This window comes from Rhinolophus sinicus, linkage group LG16 (assembly GCF_036562045.2).
Source record: "Rhinolophus sinicus isolate RSC01 linkage group LG16, ASM3656204v1, whole genome shotgun sequence".
Lineage (NCBI taxonomy): Eukaryota > Metazoa > Chordata > Mammalia > Chiroptera > Rhinolophidae > Rhinolophus > Rhinolophus sinicus.
The window spans coordinates 26184100-26202072 of NC_133765.1; the positions used below are offsets into that span (position 1 = coordinate 26184100).

Consider the following 17973-nt stretch of genomic DNA (forward strand, 5'->3'; position numbering starts at 1 on the left):
ACAGAGATTCCTCTGCCCTTAGGATTCTCTTGCTCACTCGGGGAAGAGGTTGTCTGGGACTGGAGGGAATGCTGAATACGAGATCCTGGAGACAATCATGGGATACCAGGCCAAACCAGTTGTTCTGAAACTCGGTTCGCCTTCTCGCTCACTCAAGCATTCAGTCCATAATCTTTGAGGTTCTCCTCTGAGCTAACTAAGTAAGTTCTGTGCTGGGCACTGAAGATGTAACTGGCAACAAGCCACAGTCTTTTCCCACAAGGCATTCACAAGCCCGTGGGAGAGAATGACAAGTAAACAATCAGTGACAGTTCATAGTGCTAAATGTTACACCATGGGTAAATCAGGGGTCCGTGGGAGTGCAAGGGAGGAGTATCTAGCCTAGCCTAGGTTTGTTTAAGCAAGACTTCCTAGACATAAAAGCCATGTCTCAAAATTATGGGCAGCAGCTAAGAGGAAAAGGGAACGCCTCCTGGGCTTGGTCAGAGGTTTGGAAGCAAAAAAGAACAGCCCATCGGGAAGCTGCAATCAGTTCACCATGGAGTATAAATAAAGTACATGTGTGTGTGTATGGGGTCGGTGGAGAGCGGAGGGTAGAGGTGAAAAAAGGGCTGGAGGAACAGGCGGGGACGGGTCAGACCTGAGCCTTGGACCCTCTTAGAAGCATTGCCTAGGCAGCCCAGCCAGACTTGGCAATGCCTGCTCCCTGGAGTCTGTGCCTAAGGCAGATGACGCGGCCTGGGGAGACGCACCAAGTTTCTTGAACACGCTTGGTAGAAGGAGCAATCCTATAATTACCGTGGTGACTGTTAGAGGAACGTCCATTGCCTCTTTCAATAAACATTGCACAAGCTGTGGCCCTCTCACCTGAGAGGGTGGGATGGGGGCGGAGGGGGGAGCCAATGCTTTTGTCTCCTGCCAAGCACACCTGACTCCACGGCTGAGGCCCAGAGGTGCCATAGATACACCTGGGACTGCTCCAGCTGGGAGCCGAGTGCTGCTGGCAGATCTCTCTGAAAGTCACTCCCCAAGTGCCCCAGGCTGAGCAGCCTCCAGCCAACCCACAGGCTTCTGATTTGTTTCCGCCTGGTCTTCTGGGGGGACTTCAAAAGCCTGCAGACATCCCGAGCAGAACCTGAGCAGGACATTTGGGTCACCTTAGCCTGATGCTTAAGCCACCAGTGTCTGGGCTCACACACTGTCTTCCTGGGATCATGTACATAGGATTTCCGTGGCCTGGACACTCTCCCAGCCTGTTGAATGCTGTATGGCTTCTTATATGGTCTGCATTCACATGTTTTCCCAAGAGACACTTGGAGGGCCTCTGGTTTAGATGGAGAGAAGAAAAGCTTTCTTCTCATTTCTGGCCTCATACCTTCACCCAGACCCTTTCTTCCTCATTTGTTCCAGCAGATTTTTCTCAATGTGAACAGTGGTTCCTTTGCTCCAGGGAAGGCCTTGACTTTCTTTCCTCAGCACCTCCTGTCCCATCCCACCCAAAACCAACTTATCACTTGGCTTTGTTTTCTATGACTCACTGGGAAATAAAGCCCGGGGGTAAGTGTGCCTTTTTGTCTCATTAGTGACCTATCTGGTCTGTTTTGTTTTTAGCTCTCCAGAGAAGGAGCTTCTACACCTCCCAAAGCCACTTGTGCCAATGATTCCTGGTCTTTCCCATGGGGTCTGAAGTTCCACTCATGCCCCTTCAAGACTCAGAATGACAGCGTGTCACGTTCAAAGGTATATATAGCTGGAATTCTGTAAAAGCACCTGGCAAAGTTGTAAGAGTTAAGTTAATGTCAAGTATTTAGACTCCTAGTCCTCACATCCACTGCCATTTATGGCATATATTTGCATGTTGATCCCGTTCTGTGAATGGTCAGCAGAGGGTCTCTGGTGCTTTGTTAATTTCTTGGGGCCCTCCCTGTCTATGAGACCTTGATCTTATCAGCTGGCTCTTTCCAGGGTGTTCTGGTGGAGCTTCAGGAAACACATTGACCCTGACTGGTTCTGGCACCTAGGCAGTGGGGGAAGGAGGAAGGAGAGATTGCTTCTGAAGGAAAAGTGTACTTGGCTTTCTCATTAAAGGGTTCCCCTAGGGGAACAGGCAAGTGGCAGATGTATGGGCAATGGCCAGCTGATCCATTTGGAGATAGATTCAGGGTGTGGTGTTCCCTGTAAGCCTGGGCAGGCCCTGGGAAACTGGAGCAGAGCTAGATCCTGGCCTCAAATTGGGCAAGCCGCAGGGGCACTTGAGTGCTGGTTTCAGGTGTGCAGGCATCGTTCCCTTTGGAGACTGAGGGTCCAGGGGGGCTAGTGTGTCTGTTGCCCAAGCATGCTTCTAAAACATGGAGCTGCACTGGTCATTTTCATTCATGAACATAGTAACTGGTTAGGTGCTTCAAAGTCTGGCCTCGATGTACCTTTTCAGTCTCTTCTCTCAAACTGCCCTGCGCCAATCGTCCATCCCTCTCCTGGGTCCAAGCTTACTCTGAACCTTCACATCTTCGGGCCTTGCCTTATGCCATTCTCTTTCTAGAATGACTTTTCTGCTGGTGGCAAACCTCTCACTGTTTCAGGTGGCCTCGTCCTGGCCTCATTCTTGGAGAAGCATTCCCCAATGCCCTGGGGTGCAATTCGTCCCTCCTTCCTCTCTCCCCTTAAGCCCCAGATTCACTCTGTTGGTCTCTGGTCTATCTCTGTTATGTTTACTTCTGTGCCTGCCTCCAGTACCCAAGATGGGTTGTTCCGACACTTTTGCTCTTGCATGGCCAGCTCCTTTTCATCCTTCAGGTATTGGCTTAAATGTCACCTCCTCAGCGAGACCTTCCTGGACCATCTGATCAAAAGTAACCCCCACCCCTACACACGCTGTCTCATTATCTTGTGTTACCTATCATCTTCATAAAACTTAGCAGTGTCTGAAACTATCTTCATCTATTTGTCAGCTTAGACTATGTCTTTTCCTCTGGAATGTAAGCTCTTGGAGGGCAGAGACACAGCAGAATGAGTTGATAAATAGTTGGCACCCAGTAAATATCTGTTGATTTATTAAATGAAGGCAAGTATGGGGTATTCGACTGGGCCCGTCCACTCCCCCCGGACTTGGCACAGAGCCTGGGCACAATAAAGGTTGGTTGCCTAGAATATTTGCTAAACGAATGAATGGAACCAAGGAACATACGAACGAAGGGTTGCTGCGCTCAGCCTGCGGACTGACAGGTTAACTGACAGCTGGAGATCGGTGGCCAGCAGTCATTTGATTGACGGCTGACAGCTGAGTGGCAGCCAACGGATGCGTATCGGGTGTCCCGATTGGCTGGCTGCAGCAGCCCCTCCTAAAGGGGAAGGGAGGGGGCCGGAGGAGACGGCTCCGCGTGGAGAGGGGGCAGTACCAGGCGGCGGGAGGCGGCCCAACAGCCTGGAGGGGTGCGAGCAACAGTCGCCTCGAACCGACGAACCAACGTCTCCGCGCATGGGCCAGCGCGAGGGGCGGGGCGCGCGCGTCACGTGAACGTGTTTTGGGCACGTGACCCGCGCAGGGCCAAGGCTCGCCCCCGCCCCCTCTTCTCCTCCCCTCGGCTGGTGTGAACCGAGCGGCCTCGCCTCACCGCGTAGCGCCCCCCTCAGCCGCCGCCGTCGCCGCCGCCTCCGCCCGCTGGCCATGTCCCCTGGCCGCCGCCGCCGCCGCCCAAGCTCGGCGCTCCCGCGGCCCAGCGCGCAGTGAGCGCGGGGCCCACTTGCAGTTCACCCGCCCCGGGGCCCCCTTGTTCTCAGCGCCGCCGCCATGTTGGGTTTAGAGCCGCAGCGGAGCCGCCGCCGCCGCCGCCGGTGAGGGAGGCCGAGAGCGGAACCCGCCCCGCCCCGGGGCCCAGGGAGCGGGGCCGCCTCGGGGCTCGGCCTCTCCCTGCCAGTCGCCTTCCCGGCCCGCCCGTCGTGCGAGCGAGGGAACGAGCGCCCGGGCCGCGGCCGCGCCTTCCACTCCCGGCCCGTGCGAGCCCGCCGCCCATTCGTTCCTCCGCCGCCGCCGGGCCCGGCTGCATCCTGCAGCGGAATCCTTGAGAGTCATCGCCATGGCGGAGCAGACCTACTCGTGGTGAGTGCGGGGCTTCGGGAGGCCCGGGCGCGGCGTGGGTGGGGTGGGGGTCGAGGCGCCCGCGCAGCCGGCCGGAGGGGAAGAGGAGGAGGAACAGGTGCGTGTTGGAGGGCCGCGGGTTGGGGGTGCACGCCCCCCTGGTCCCCACCAGAGGGGGCGGCTGGGGCTCGGGGAAGGAGGTGAGCGGCCGGGGACCCGGCAACGGAGGAGGATGAGAGTAGGAGGCGGCGGCCCCAGCGGATGTCATCTGGGCGGAGCAGGTGATGGTGAAGGGGATCGTGACCCCGGAGGGTCGGAAGCCCACGGATGGGAAGTTGAATCCCACGGGGACCCCGGAACTGACTTAGAGGGGTGGCTTCTGGGCAGGAGGAATGGAAAGGGTGGAGAGAGGCAGGCCAGGGCAAAGGTGGGCCCCTGGGCTGAGAGGAAGCTGGTGAGGACAGGTGATAAGAGGCCGAACTTGGAAGTTGTGAGCGAGGAGCTTACAACTGGGGCTGCTGCTTGGCATTGGGATGGGGAGTGAAGGAAGAGTTGGTGAGGTGGGCAGAGGCCCAGGTGTGAGAGAAGGAAAACCGCGGAAGGAGAGCGTCTTGGGAATCAATGGAGGGGAGTCCGTGGTGAAGAGGTCCGAAGGGGAGCCAGTTTGGATGACCAACTTCTGGAAAGGAAGCCATTGGTGACAGTGGGGCATGGGCAGGATCTTTGTAAGGGTTGGTACTCTGTTCTTCAGAATTTGAAGTGGCGTGGCGTCCTGGGTCAGGTATGGAAATGGAGGATCTGCATGTTACGTCCATTTTTATGGGACTTTTAAAGTTATTAAATAGCTTGTTAAGGACTGAGAAGCCTACTTTGTAATTTATGGACTGAGATTGTATAATATCTGTCCTGGGAATGGAGAGGCCTCCCTTTGGCATGCAGAGGTGGAATATTTGCAGGAGGGGTTGAGGAATGATGAAGGGTGGAAATTCAATAATGGGGAGAAAGTCATCGCTGGAAGGTGAGAAGCAAGAAATGGGATGATTGTAGGTGTGGGCATGGGAGATCTGGTTGCAATCGAGAGAGATTGTTGGAAGGTGGTTTACTCTTTGAAGCAAATGTGATTTGGGATGGAACTGTAGGCTTTTCCTTAGAGAAGAGTATAATTGAGTGAGAAGAGTCTGGTGTTTGGATTTGGAAGACTTGGTTTACAGGTCCAGTTTGCCACTAACCTGCTTTATAATTAGACAAGATAGTAAGTTCTCTATTTTTCATTACGTATAAAATAGGGAAATGACCTTTTTCATAGGCTGTAAGGATTAAATGAATAACTACAAAGCACATGACAAACTGTAAAGTGCTGTATTTCACTATATTATAATTATCTTAGGGAAACAGCAAAGAAATGGGTCATACCTGAAAATAAAGAATGGTTTGGGGTAGAAGGCTTTAATTGAGTGGATAATTTGTGGTGGTTGGGGTTATAAGTTGTTTCTTCACACAGGGAAAGAGGATTGGTGATTGAAGGTAATAATTAAAAAGGGAACTTAGTGGTGTATATACCACTTCAAGAAGAAGATAACAGATAGAAAGAACTGATAAAGGAAGAATTAAGATCTCAGTGAATAGTTGTGACTGCATGTGTATTTTTAAATGAACATGTAAACTAATTTGATAGTTTTGAGCAACAGTGACCCGCCTCTCAATAGCAGGTGATATGGAATAAAAATTATAATTCAAGCTTTCTTATGGACAGAGTAAGAAATGAAGGTAAAGATACTCCTGTCATGTCTTGTAACTAACTCATCCTGAGCTTCTTAACACTCTGGAACAGCTGAGAGTCCTGACGGCTGCTTTCTGGTTTTCATTGTGCTGTGTAGAGGCTGTGAATGATTGAAAGAGCAAACATAGAGGCCAAGAAATGGGAAAAAAGAGAGTGTTTTACTAGGTAGGTTGACCACACACTACCTCTACGTGATGTTGGATGGCTCTACTAGTTAAGGAGGGATTATTTTGTGAAGTTTGACAGTTTACAAGAATTATCCTACTAAAATACTTTCTTTAGTCTCAGCTTCCTTTATGTGCTTCCCAGGCAAAGCTCCTTGAAATCAGAATGCTTAGCCTTTCACCTTTAGCATGTATTGAGATGGAGAAAATTCTTACATCATCTTGAGAGAGGGTTCTAGATGAGGGGAGAGGATGAGGAAACCAGGCCGCTTTGCAGTTCTTTCTGAGTCAACTGGGTAAAAGCATAAAGAACCACCATGTGTCATTTAATATACAGCAGGTCTTAGAATAACATCCTTTGGCTCAGTGTTGTTTTGTTATAATGATGAGATGCCATGGGAACTTAACTCTTGTTTATATTAATTAGCCTGTGGTAACATTGGTTTCGTTATTTATACATTGCTTTGCTTAAAGTTGCGGGACCTGTGGATGATGTTAAGTAAGGATTTACTGTATATTCATTAATTCTTAAAAGTCTCTGAGGTAGGTGATCTTTCTCTGTTTTATAGAGGAGGAAACTTAGGCTCAAGGGGGCAAGTGATTTGTCCAAGAACTTTACCTGTGATGCTTTAGTTTGTTTGACATGAATTCTCCCATCATTTTATTCATTCTCACTGAAATACAAATATGGGAAAGATGTTTCAAAAATTGTATGTAAAATGAGTTTTGGATTATCTATCATTTTGCAATATCTTTGTCACTGTTCCCTGGGTTTGTGCAAAAAATCAAGAGTTGATTGTTTTGTTTAAATAGACTCGCACTTTATTTGTATGTGGCCTTTAGGAAAATCAACCTTTGGAGAGGAGTGTGGCAATAAAGGTTTGTCTGAGGATGGAGTTAGTGAAGAGTGTAGAAGCATATGAAAGTAAGTTCCTTTAGGATTTTTTTGTATACTAAGACATGTAAATTATAAAACAAGATTGGCTATGAGTTGATAATTGTTGAAGTTCAGTGGTGAGTATATGGTTTATTGTATTCTGTATACTTTTACGTGCTTAAATTTTTCATTAAAAAAAATCCCCTACCCATAAATTCATGTTATTCTCTGATTTCTTGTGCTTGCTTTCTTCCTTGCAAATTCTATCAAAATCCTGTTACCAAAGGGTATGGCTCCAATTCCTCCGGGCTGTGTAGCATTTTTCTGACCACCCCAACAGAAAGTGATCTCTTTAATACTGTGGCATCACGCCTTCCTTTTCATGTCTGAATACCTAGTTTCCTTTCTAGATTGTAAACTCAGTGAGGGTAAGGGTGCTATTGCACTAATCTTTGTCCTCCCCTAGTGCCTAGCGCATTGTCTTGCCCACAGCTCCTGCTTAGTTCATACTTAGTGGTTGAATATGATAGTAGATTTCACGGTGGTTCGTTCTTTGTGGAAGGAATATCAAGCGTAAGGAAAGCTACAGATAGATGAGTGTTTGTAATCCATATACTCACAAGACAGAGCTTTTGGTAACTTAGTTTGCTAGTGTCTCAGTGCTGTCAGAATGAGGAATGCCATCCCTTAATAAAGTTTTAAATAAAAGCTATTGACAGAAAAAATCAAAATAATTGGTAGTAACACCACAGTCTTTATCCTGATTTATCCACAAGATTCTGCTTATATTCTTTTTACTCTTAAATACTGAGGAAGTGAAAGAAGACATGTGAAAACGCAAATTGGAGGTGCAAACTATACTTTTACTAATTTGAGAAAAACACCTTCCTCAATGTGTACTTATGAGCAGTTATTTTAGGGTGAGTTTCGTGAGAAACAGGAGCTTGTCTCCTGATGGAGTCCGTGCCGAGCTTGTATATAACTGCCCTTGAGCCTTGCTGAAAATTACTGTTAGGGTTAGTGCTGGTTGAGGGGAAAAGGCAGTCAGTCCTTGGGAACGAACCTCATGCAAATGAATTTTGTTACTAAAGTAGTATTATAATAATTTATTGTGTGTTTTCTCTGTGCTAGGGCTTTACAAGCATTGCTAATGAAGGAAACTGAGGCTCAAAGAGTTTAACTTGTCTAAGGATGTAAACAGTAAAAGAGTTCAAAGTCAAGACTTTGACGCCAAGACTCTGACGTTGAATCTACTTCCATTTCCACAGTCACTCCTCGAAGCCAACCATTCTTTTCCTTGAGTTCCCTATTAGCCTCTTCAGTGGCTTCCTTCCCTCCATCCTCCACACAGCGCCTATTCTTCTGAGTGGCTTTCTCACAACCTAAGTTGAAGATCATGTCAGTCTGCTTAAAACTCTTCAGTGGCCTTTGGCCACACTTAGAATAAAATCCAAATTCCTTAATATGGCTCTTCATGGTCTGATCTTGTGTGTCTCTGCGGGGATGACAGTAAACAAACTAAACGTTACACAAGAATAAGATTCTATTTCAGTTCTCTTTCCAGTGCCTGATGTATAATAGGTGGTTGGTAAATATTTACTAAATAAACGAATGAGAATGCTTCCTTTCCCCTGGGCTACTTATTTTAAGAGCTAATCTAAGGACTGCATTATATGAAGGTGATATATTGTTGTGATAATAGACATTATCCTGTCAGGTATTTGCAAATAGTGCTAAACCCGAGAATAAAAATAATACAGATCTCCAGAACTAATGGAACTCACTTTTACTTTCAGATTATTGTTGTATATCATTGTACTGTATCTGTTGTGATCATATCTGATTGTATCTTGTGATCATTGCATCTGATATAAAAAACTTTGGTAGCATCATAGACTTTAGATTTTCTCATTATTTTTAAAACATGTTTTGCCTATAGTTCAAGTGCTATGATAATATTTTGGCAATGCGAGAGTCAAACTAAAATTAGCCAAAGCTAAGACTATGAATTTGTATTGAACTCATTTTCCTCAATGCTGCTTATAAAATCTTTTGGGGGGAAAAAACTGGAGTGTTTGTAACCATATCAGCCTGTAATTTATCAAGTAGTACTATGAATGAAAATGCCTGATGTTCATGCATTCCTCAAAATAGATTTCTATGTGATCATTTATTTTAGAGATAACAAATGCTACTGAGTTGTAAGGTGTTATGTACTTCTTTTTAATTGTATTTTATTTCAACATTAATAACTTACTTAGTTTTCATCCTTCTTAATCGTCAAACCATCCCATGAAAAATCAGGAGCTGCCCTAACAGGAGTTCCCTGACCAAGGGCTGTTTAGTTGGCTATATTTGGCGTCTGAAACTTGATGTGATTGCTGTCCCTGGCAGTAGAGCCATAAGGATAATTTGATTTTTAAAAATCAGTATTTTCTGGAGTTGAATGGTCCCTCTTAGGAATTAAAGGAAAATACTGGTTTTATTTGTTGTGTGTATAAATCAAGAAACATTTGCAACTTTGAGTTACTGTAACTTATTTTCTAATCTTCACTTGAAGAGTTAGACACAAAGTGCTCCTCTTTTGGAATTTGAACCTCTTAGGTATCTAGAGGGGCTGCAGATGACCAAATTCAGTATTACAGGAAAAACCTACAGTTGGTTCCTATGGTCCCTGCAATGTATTGTTACCTCTCAGATTTTGTTAACAGCTCTCACTAGGGCTATGGCTTAAAATAAAACAGACCCATTCGTTTGCTATGATAAGACTAGATTGAGTTGTTGTGAAAAAGTTAGGTTTGAAAATGTTTTTAAGGTATTAGACCAAAGCATTCTCCTAATAGAGACCTAGCAGAAAATCGCATTTCTTGGTTTGTGGGGTTCACCTTAACCTGGTAGGAAAACCTGATAATCTCTATTTTGGAGTTCTAGTATTAATAGTGAAGAACTACTAAAGAATAAAAAAAAAAGTTCACTGAAGTAGAGGTATGCCCCAGTTGTTTTTCACATGTTTGTGAATTCAATGGACTATGAGTGATCACTCTTAAGTGTTCAATTCTGTCCCTGCCACTCATTAAATTTTTATTTGAAGTCCTATGATATGAGAATCTAATTCTGTTCTGGTTTATTTGAATCGGGAAGTCTTTAGCTTTAGGTGATTGTCATCTCTGATTAACTGTGACCTACTCTTAGTCCCAGTGTTGTATTTTGTACAATGGTTAGGCCTGTCCTACTCCACACGGCTGTTAGAATTCAGTGGATAGCGTATGGAAAATGCTTCCTACAGGCGAGTTATTGGTTCTCTACATCCAGATAGGTTCTAGATAGAGTTAATGATTTTTCTTGTTTTACAATTTAACCAACATTTAAGCTTTGACATGTCCATTCTAGTGAGAATTCTATTGACATGCCCAAATAATGCCATGTAAAAAGAAATAGAAATTGTCATCGAGTTGCCATATTGTTGCCTGTGAAATGTGTCTCCTATTAGTCACAAGTTTCATTCATCAGTATATTCCGTAAAACAAAGAAAAATTGTGAATTGAATAAAGGCTAAATTTTTTTCTAAGATAGTTTTATTTTGATCTTTTGAAGGCAGTTTCCCTCAAAATCTCAAATGAGGGAAAAGCAGTGGTGTGGATAACCCTAGTTTTTTCCTGGTTTTCTTTGGAACTCACAGGAAATTTTTCTACCCTAAGAGGCCTAAGGAGGGGCTGTTACCAGTTTATCTGTTTTTTTACTCTACACCAAGTCTTCCAGGCACACCCACTTCCCCTTCATCTGAGGGCTTCAGGCTTGGGCTTCACTTTTGACCTAACTAGGACATGTGTCAAAGTTGTTAATTGTTTCTTCCACCTGGTGATACAGACTTTTTGACCTAAGTATAGTGCTTGCCTGATTTGTTATTTCCTTCTCTTAAGTTTTGCTCAGAGTTGTCTAGTTTGACCTTCCAGATTTGACTGAATCTTCAGGACTTGCCTGATAGCCTTAACTTTTTTAAACCTTTGACTATATGCTCTGACTTTATAAACTTCTAGACATTTACATTAATTTCTTAAAAATGCTTGCAAAAGACTCTTGTTAGAAGTAAAAGTTAACTTTAGAGAACAGATTCTCTTATCTATGCCATTGGTTATGCCAAAGTACCTTAAAAATACTAAGGTCTAACAACTTAAAAATATTTTCACATTACTTTTTTATAGGGAGTCAGTCTAGTCTTATGGCAGAAATGCCACCGGGGGCCACATCTAGGTTAGCTAGAGGTAGTTAAAAGACTAAAGTTAGTTAACCAAGAGGAGGGAGAGTGTAGAGAGACCAGAAGTTGAGGCTTGGGAAGCTCACAGTTGACAAATTTGCTTAGGAGGAAGAGTCAAAGGAAGCTCCATCAAAGAAAGGGTAATCAGGAAAGTGCAATGGCCATGAAAGAAAAGGCACAGAGAATTTTTAGGGGCAGGAGTGTAAAAAGCTACAGGGTTCAAAGAGCAGAAGAAACAAGCTATTGAATTTGCAAAGGAAGTCATTATTGAAAGTGCACTAATAAAGATCAGAGTGGTGAGGGTGACAGCCAAATTAGAGATGGGTAACGAGGAAATAAAGGCATCCTTTGGGTACTGGCCGTTTGCTTGAGAGGTAAGATGTGAAAGACTAAGGAAAGAGGGTGGTTGATACAGATAGCGGGGTCATAAGGGTCTTTTGTTTTCTTTGGGTTTTTTTCCCCTCCCTTATTTGAAGCCAGGGAGAAGGAGAAACTGATCTTGAAAAGAGATTTTTTTTTTTTAACTGTAGTTTAAGTTTAGGGATTTTGACTTTTTTTTTTTTTTAATCATGGATTTGTCAGGAGTTGTGAAGAGACCTTAATGGGGAATGAATGCTTGGTGTGTTCATTTAGTCTTTGTGTCTGTTGGCCTTTACCACTAGTTGCCACTAGTTCAGATTGTATTTCATTTGGATGTTCTATGATTTCTGTAATTGCCTACAGTATAAAATCCAACCTCTTCAGTCTGACTTTTAAAACAATCTGGCCTTATAACCCTACTTCCCTATATTTTCTTTAAAATACTTGTTATTTCAGTCAAACTTGATTACTCACTGTTTCCCTTTTTAATTCAACTCATATACCTGGTTAGCCTTTCTCCGAAGTCTCTAAATACGTTAAGTCCTACCCATCTTTCAAGGTTTAGCTGAAATTCTGACCTTCTGTAACGGAGCATTCTGATTAGCCCAGGAGAAATATTCTTCTGATGCTCGTAGTTCTTTATCTGATCCTGTCATATGGCAGCACTTAGGATTTTGTGACCTGGTATTGAATGCATTTATGTGGCTGTCTTCCCACCTTGATCGTAAACTCTGTAAGGATAGGATCAAAGTCATTAATTTCATGGTGCAAGGACTTACACATAGTAGGTGCTCAGATTTTTTTTTTTAAGGAGTGAATATTTTAGAGGTGAAATTTGCCCTGTGCTGGGTTTTAGAGTAGAATATCTCCCTAAAAATATGCCGGGGCACATAGAAGAGAGGAGAGAATACTTACCTAATATTAAAATCTCTTTGCTCTTTGAAGAGAATACGAAGTAAAATTGTTACCATTAAGTTGGGTCAAGTGTTGTGGCCGAATTTGCCTAACTTCCTAATATTTATACAGGCTTTAGAAAAGGAAAGCGGCTCAGCCTGGGACTGGACATGTAAGGGAGACATTTACCACAGACTAGGCTCTTCAGAGTAGTCTTCAGCTCAAACAGGCACTTGTTAAATGTGTGACATACTGTTTTTTTTAAAGTGGAGAAGCTCTTTTTTTTTTTTTTTTTTTTCACAATTAGCAAAACAGTTTTAGGGAAAAAATTTCAGTAACATGCTCAAATGAAAATATTTTGTGGGAAACTTCTTTTGAGGCATGAGGAACTATAAGCTACTTGGAAACTAGCTTCTGAGCAATTCTAACGTTTTCTCCTTTGCTACTATTTCAGAAATTCATATTCTTTGTATGTACTCGTAAACTTTTGTTTAAAAAGCGAAACACCTTAAAAAAACTTATTTTGCTTTCATATTTTTCCTATTTCTAAAAGACTGTTTCTCTTTTAACTTATTTCTTGTCTCTTTTTTAGTAATTATTATTCAGAAAGGGCAACTTAAAAATTTTCTTGGCCTGGTGTGTGCATATCTAAAATTTCACAGATCCAGCAGTGCCTCAGTCTTAGATTAGAATTAAATAACTAGTTATCTAGAATAAGCATAAACCAGAAGATTGGGGGATTAAGAGTTTGTTTCTGTTTTTGAACCTTTGCATGCTGTACATACAATGGTGAAAAAAAACCTACAGGCCTAAGGATGGGTTATAGACTGGTATTCATGGATAGCAAAGGCTCTAAAAGCCACAAATAAGGGTCATTAACCAACTTAGAAAAAAGAACAACAAGTAGAAGTAGGAAAGAACTGTGAATAGCAGATGTGATTGGAAAGTAGAAGCAAAAGTGAAGGTTAAATACTCGAGCATCACTAAGCTTCAAGTAGTAAGACCAAATGAAAAGTAGAGCCAGCTACTATAGGATAGGAAACTAATCCAGAATCCTCATACAGTAGAGGTAACCATGGCCCAGCACAGATCTGGGAATCCAGGATTGTGCTTCAGTTTAGACTTACCAAGTTGATAATGAGTCAACATTTGGTGATTGGGCAGTTCTTAGCCTGTTCCATAGCCTATACACTTCCAGGACTTTTAAGGACTTTTTTCCAAGTCAAGTTGTTGTCCTTTCAATCTTAGTTGTGGAGGGCGCAGCTCAGCTCCATGTCCAGTTGCTAGTTGCAGGGGGCACAGCCCACCATCCCTTGCGGGAGTCGAACCGACAACCTTGTGATTGAGAGGACGTGCTCCAACCAACTGAGCCATCCGGGAGCTCAGCGGCAGCTCAGCTCAAGGTGCCGTGTTCAATCTTAGTTGTAGGGGGTGGAGCCCTTGGAGACATTCTTGATTGTCATCAAACAAGTGAGTCAGTCCTGCTGAATATAGATCTCTATCTCTGTGCCTCTATAGCTATAGCTGTATATCTTCATTCCCATCTTTGTTCTTGGATGACCCTTCTTTGTGTTCCCTGTTATGCTGCATTTGCCTCTTTCAGTTGTTTGCTTCCTTGTTCATCTCCTTCCCCATCCTTGAGGATATGGATTATATTTTGTTCATGTCTTTATCCTCAGTGGTTTGGCACATAATTTATTAAAATAATGTTAGTTGTATAACCCTAAGAAAAGTAAAATTATTAAGATGAAAGAGTGTGTGATATCTTAAATCGCTGTCAACCCTCAGTTTAAGAGCTTAACGGGGGCAAGTATCAAATATTATTTGGGGTATATAGAACATTCTCTTATGCTAAGCAAATTAAACTATTATTATTCAAATGTTACCTTGATAATCACTGTTTAATTTATGGAATCTCTTCAGAAAATACAGCGTTGGAGAATTGGTTGCTGTATGGGATAGCTATTATCACAATAATACTGAATAACAAATTACCCCAAAATTGAGTGGCTTAAAATAGTAATCAAATATTTGCACAGATCTGCAGATTGGCTGGGGCAAGTTTGCTCTTTTCTTCAGATCTGTAAGTCAGCTGGATGGTGGGCCCAGGCTGAATGGACATCAGCTACCCGGGTAAGCTCTTTTCATGGCAGTGGCAGAGGCACTGGAGGAGGGCAAGTGGAAACCTGCAAGACTTCTTGGGGCTCAGATTCAGAACTGGCACAATGCCATTTCTGTTTCATTCTTTCAGGCGAAGCAAGCCATGTGGTGAAAACCAAAGATAACCACAAAATTAAACCTTGTCCTTCTAGTGGGAGGAGCTGCAAAGTCACATGGCTAAGGAGTAGATTCAGGAAGGGGTGAGGAGTATGGGCCAGTAATGCAATCTACCACAGTTGAAGTTCCCTCGTCCTTTTCATATGGCTAGTTACCCTGTTTCCCCCCAAATAAGATCTAGCCAGACAATCAGCTCTAATGCGTCTTTTGGAGCAAAAATTAATATAAGACCCGGTATTATATTATGTTAGATATGTTATGTTAGATATATAACATATCTTACAGTAAAATAAGACCGGGTCTTATATTAATTTTTGCTCCAAAAGACGCATTAGAGCTGATTGTCCGGCTGGGTCTTATTTTCGGGGAAGCATGGTAGCACTTTTTCATTCTATTCTAAAATGAAGTGTTTCAAATAGTCAGATTTCATATAGGCCCCTTTCTATAGCGTTCTGGTTTTCATTCTAATGTTTCATATTTTTTAAATAGCCTTTTTGAGATATGATTCACATACCATACAAGTCACTCTTTTTCTTTTTTTTTTTTTTTTTTTGGTAGCTTAAATGATAAATATTTATTTGTCACCATCTTGAGGCTGGGGATTCCAAGATCAAGATGCCAGCAGATTCTATGTCTGGTGAGGACCCTCTTCCTATTTTGCCAGCAACTGCTTTCTTGCGTGTGCTTACGTGGCTGGCAGTGGTGGAGTGAGGGAGGGCAGGAGAGGGAGCGGGTGAGTGCGCAGGTGTGGGCGTGGGCGCATGGCACTCTCTGGTCTCTCCTTCTTAGGGCACTGTTTCTCTCATGGGGCTCCACTCTCATGTCCTCATCTAAACCTGCCTCCAAATACCATTACATTGGAGATTAGAGCTTCAACATCTGAATTTTGGAAGAACACATTTACTTCATAGCAACCTTGTTTTGTTTTATCCCTTCACCTGGGGATGGACTTCTGGGTTGTTTCCACCTTTTGGCTATTATGAATAATGCTGCTCTAAACGTCTGTGTGCAAGTATTTATTTAGATACCTGTCTTCAGTTACTTTGGGTACGTATGGAGGTGTGGAATTGCAGGGTCACATGGTAATTCTGTTTTTAACTTTGAGGAACCACCCAAGCTGTTTTCCACAGTGGTCGCACAATTTTACATTCTCATCAATAATGTACAGTGGTTCCAATTTTTCCACATCCTTGCTAGCACTTACTGTTTTCTATCTTTTACATTAGATTCATCCTAGTGGGTGTGAAGTGGTATCTTGTTTGGATTTTGATTTGAATTTCCCTAATGATTAGTGATGTTGAACATTTTTATCATGTGCTTGTTGGCCAGTGTACTTGTATATGTCTTTTTTGGAGAAATTTCTAAGTCCTTTGCCCATATTTTTTTCCCCCTTTTCTTCCACCTCCCCCCTACTCCAGTTAAAGCCATTGTTTCTCAGTCTAGTTGTGTAGGACACAGCTCCCTGGGTGTGATGAGTCTTGCGCTCCACCCCTCCCCCCCCCACTGAGGTGGTCGGTCGCTGGTCATCAGTCAGCCGCTCACGGCAGCTCAGCTCACGGCAGCTCTAGCCAGCTGCCGGCCGCTCACGACGGCACACAGCAGCCTGCAGCAGCTCACACTGACCTCCGGCTGCCCACAGCAGCCCAGCTCGAGGCTGAGCTGTTGTTCACAATCTTAGATGTAGAAGGCACAGCTCACTGGCCCATGTGGGAATCGAACTGGCAACCTCGGCGTTAGGAGCACGACGCTCCAACCACCTAAGCCACCGGGCCAGCTCCCCTTTGCCCGTTATTTTAAAAAACATTTTTATTGTGGAATATTGGGGAACAGTGTGTTTTTCCAGGACCCATCAGCTCCAAGTTGAGTCGTTGTTGTTTTTTTCAATCTAGGTGTGGAGGATGCAGCTCATGTGGGAATTGAACCAGTGACGTTGGTGTTATGAGCACTACGCTCTAACCAGCTGATCCAACTGGCCTTCCCTTTTGCCCATTTTAAAAAATTGAATCAGTTGTCTGTTGTTGAATTATAATATTTATTTATATATTCTGGATACTAGACTCTTTTCCGATTACATGATTTGCAAATATTTTATCTTATTCTGTAGGTTATCGTTTTTACTTTCTTGGTAGTATCCTCTGATGTACAAAAGGTTTTAATTTTGATGAAGTCCAATTTATCTGGTTTTGTTTTATTGTGCTTTTAGTGTCATGTTTAAGAAATCATCACATGATTCAAGCTCATGAAGATTGCCCCTATGTTTTCTTCTAAACGTTTTATGATTTTTAGCTTTTGTGTTTAGGTCTTTGATTCATTTTAAGTTAATTTCTGTTTCGATGTCAGATAGAGGTCCAGCTTTGTTCATTTGCATGTGGATATCTAGTTGTCCTAGCATCACTTGTTGAAGAGACTATTCTTTCCCTATCAAATGGTCTTGGCACCTTGTCAAAATCAATTTGCCATAAATATATGGGTTTATTTCTGGACTCTCAGTTCTGTTCCAGTGACATAGTTTGTCTATCCATGTGCCAGTACCGCACACTTTTTTGAAATAGGGAAGTGTGAGGCCATCAGTATTGTTCTTTTTCAAGGTTAATTTGGCTATTCAGGGTCCTCCGATTCAATATAAATTTGAGGATCAGCATTTCCATTTCTTCAAGAAAAGACCATTAGGATTTTGATAGTGATTACACTGAATCCGTAGATCACTTTGGGGAGTATTTTTATTTTAACAGTATTCTCATTTATTTAGGTTTCCTTTTTTCAACAGTGTTTTGTAGTTTTCAGTGTGTAAGTCTTGTACCTCCTTGGTTAAATTTATTCCTAAATACTCCTTTGGTTTGTTTGTTTAAAATAGATCTGTAGGGGGCGATCTGTAGGGGGCGGCTGGTTAGCTCAGTTGGTTAGAGCACAGTGCTCTTAACAAGAAGGTTGCCAGATCGATCCCCACACGGGCCACTGAGAGCTGCGTGCTCCACAGCTAGATTGAAACAACTACTTGGAGCTGATGGGTCCTGGAAAAACACACTTAAAATAAATTTTTTAAAAAGTTTTAAAAAATAAAATAGATCTTTATTTTTCATTTTTGAAAGATATTTATGCTAGGTATAGAATTCTAGGTTGACAGTCTCCCTTTTTTTCTTCCATCCTTCTGTCCTTCCCTTCCAGTACTGTATTTTTTATTTAAAATATTATTTTTTAGTTTCAGGTGTACAAAACAACATAGTGATTAGACATTTATATACCTCACAAAGTGATAACCCCAATAAGTCTATTACCCATCTGTACAGTTAT

General features: G+C 43.0%; 1 protein-coding gene across 1 annotated transcript in view; it reads left to right on the top strand.

The window, feature by feature from the left end:
- The first annotated feature begins 3553 nt into the window (after positions 1 to 3553).
- The window catches only part of SPPL3 (signal peptide peptidase like 3), a 107582-nt gene continuing 93162 nt past the window's right edge, over positions 3554 to 17973 (top strand). Inside the window, exon 1 of the mRNA XM_019727866.2 lies at positions 3554 to 4096. Coding sequence (XP_019583425.1) covers positions 4074 to 4096 — 23 coding nt within the window. The 5' untranslated portion in view covers positions 3554 to 4073. The remainder of the gene's footprint in view (positions 4097 to 17973) is intronic.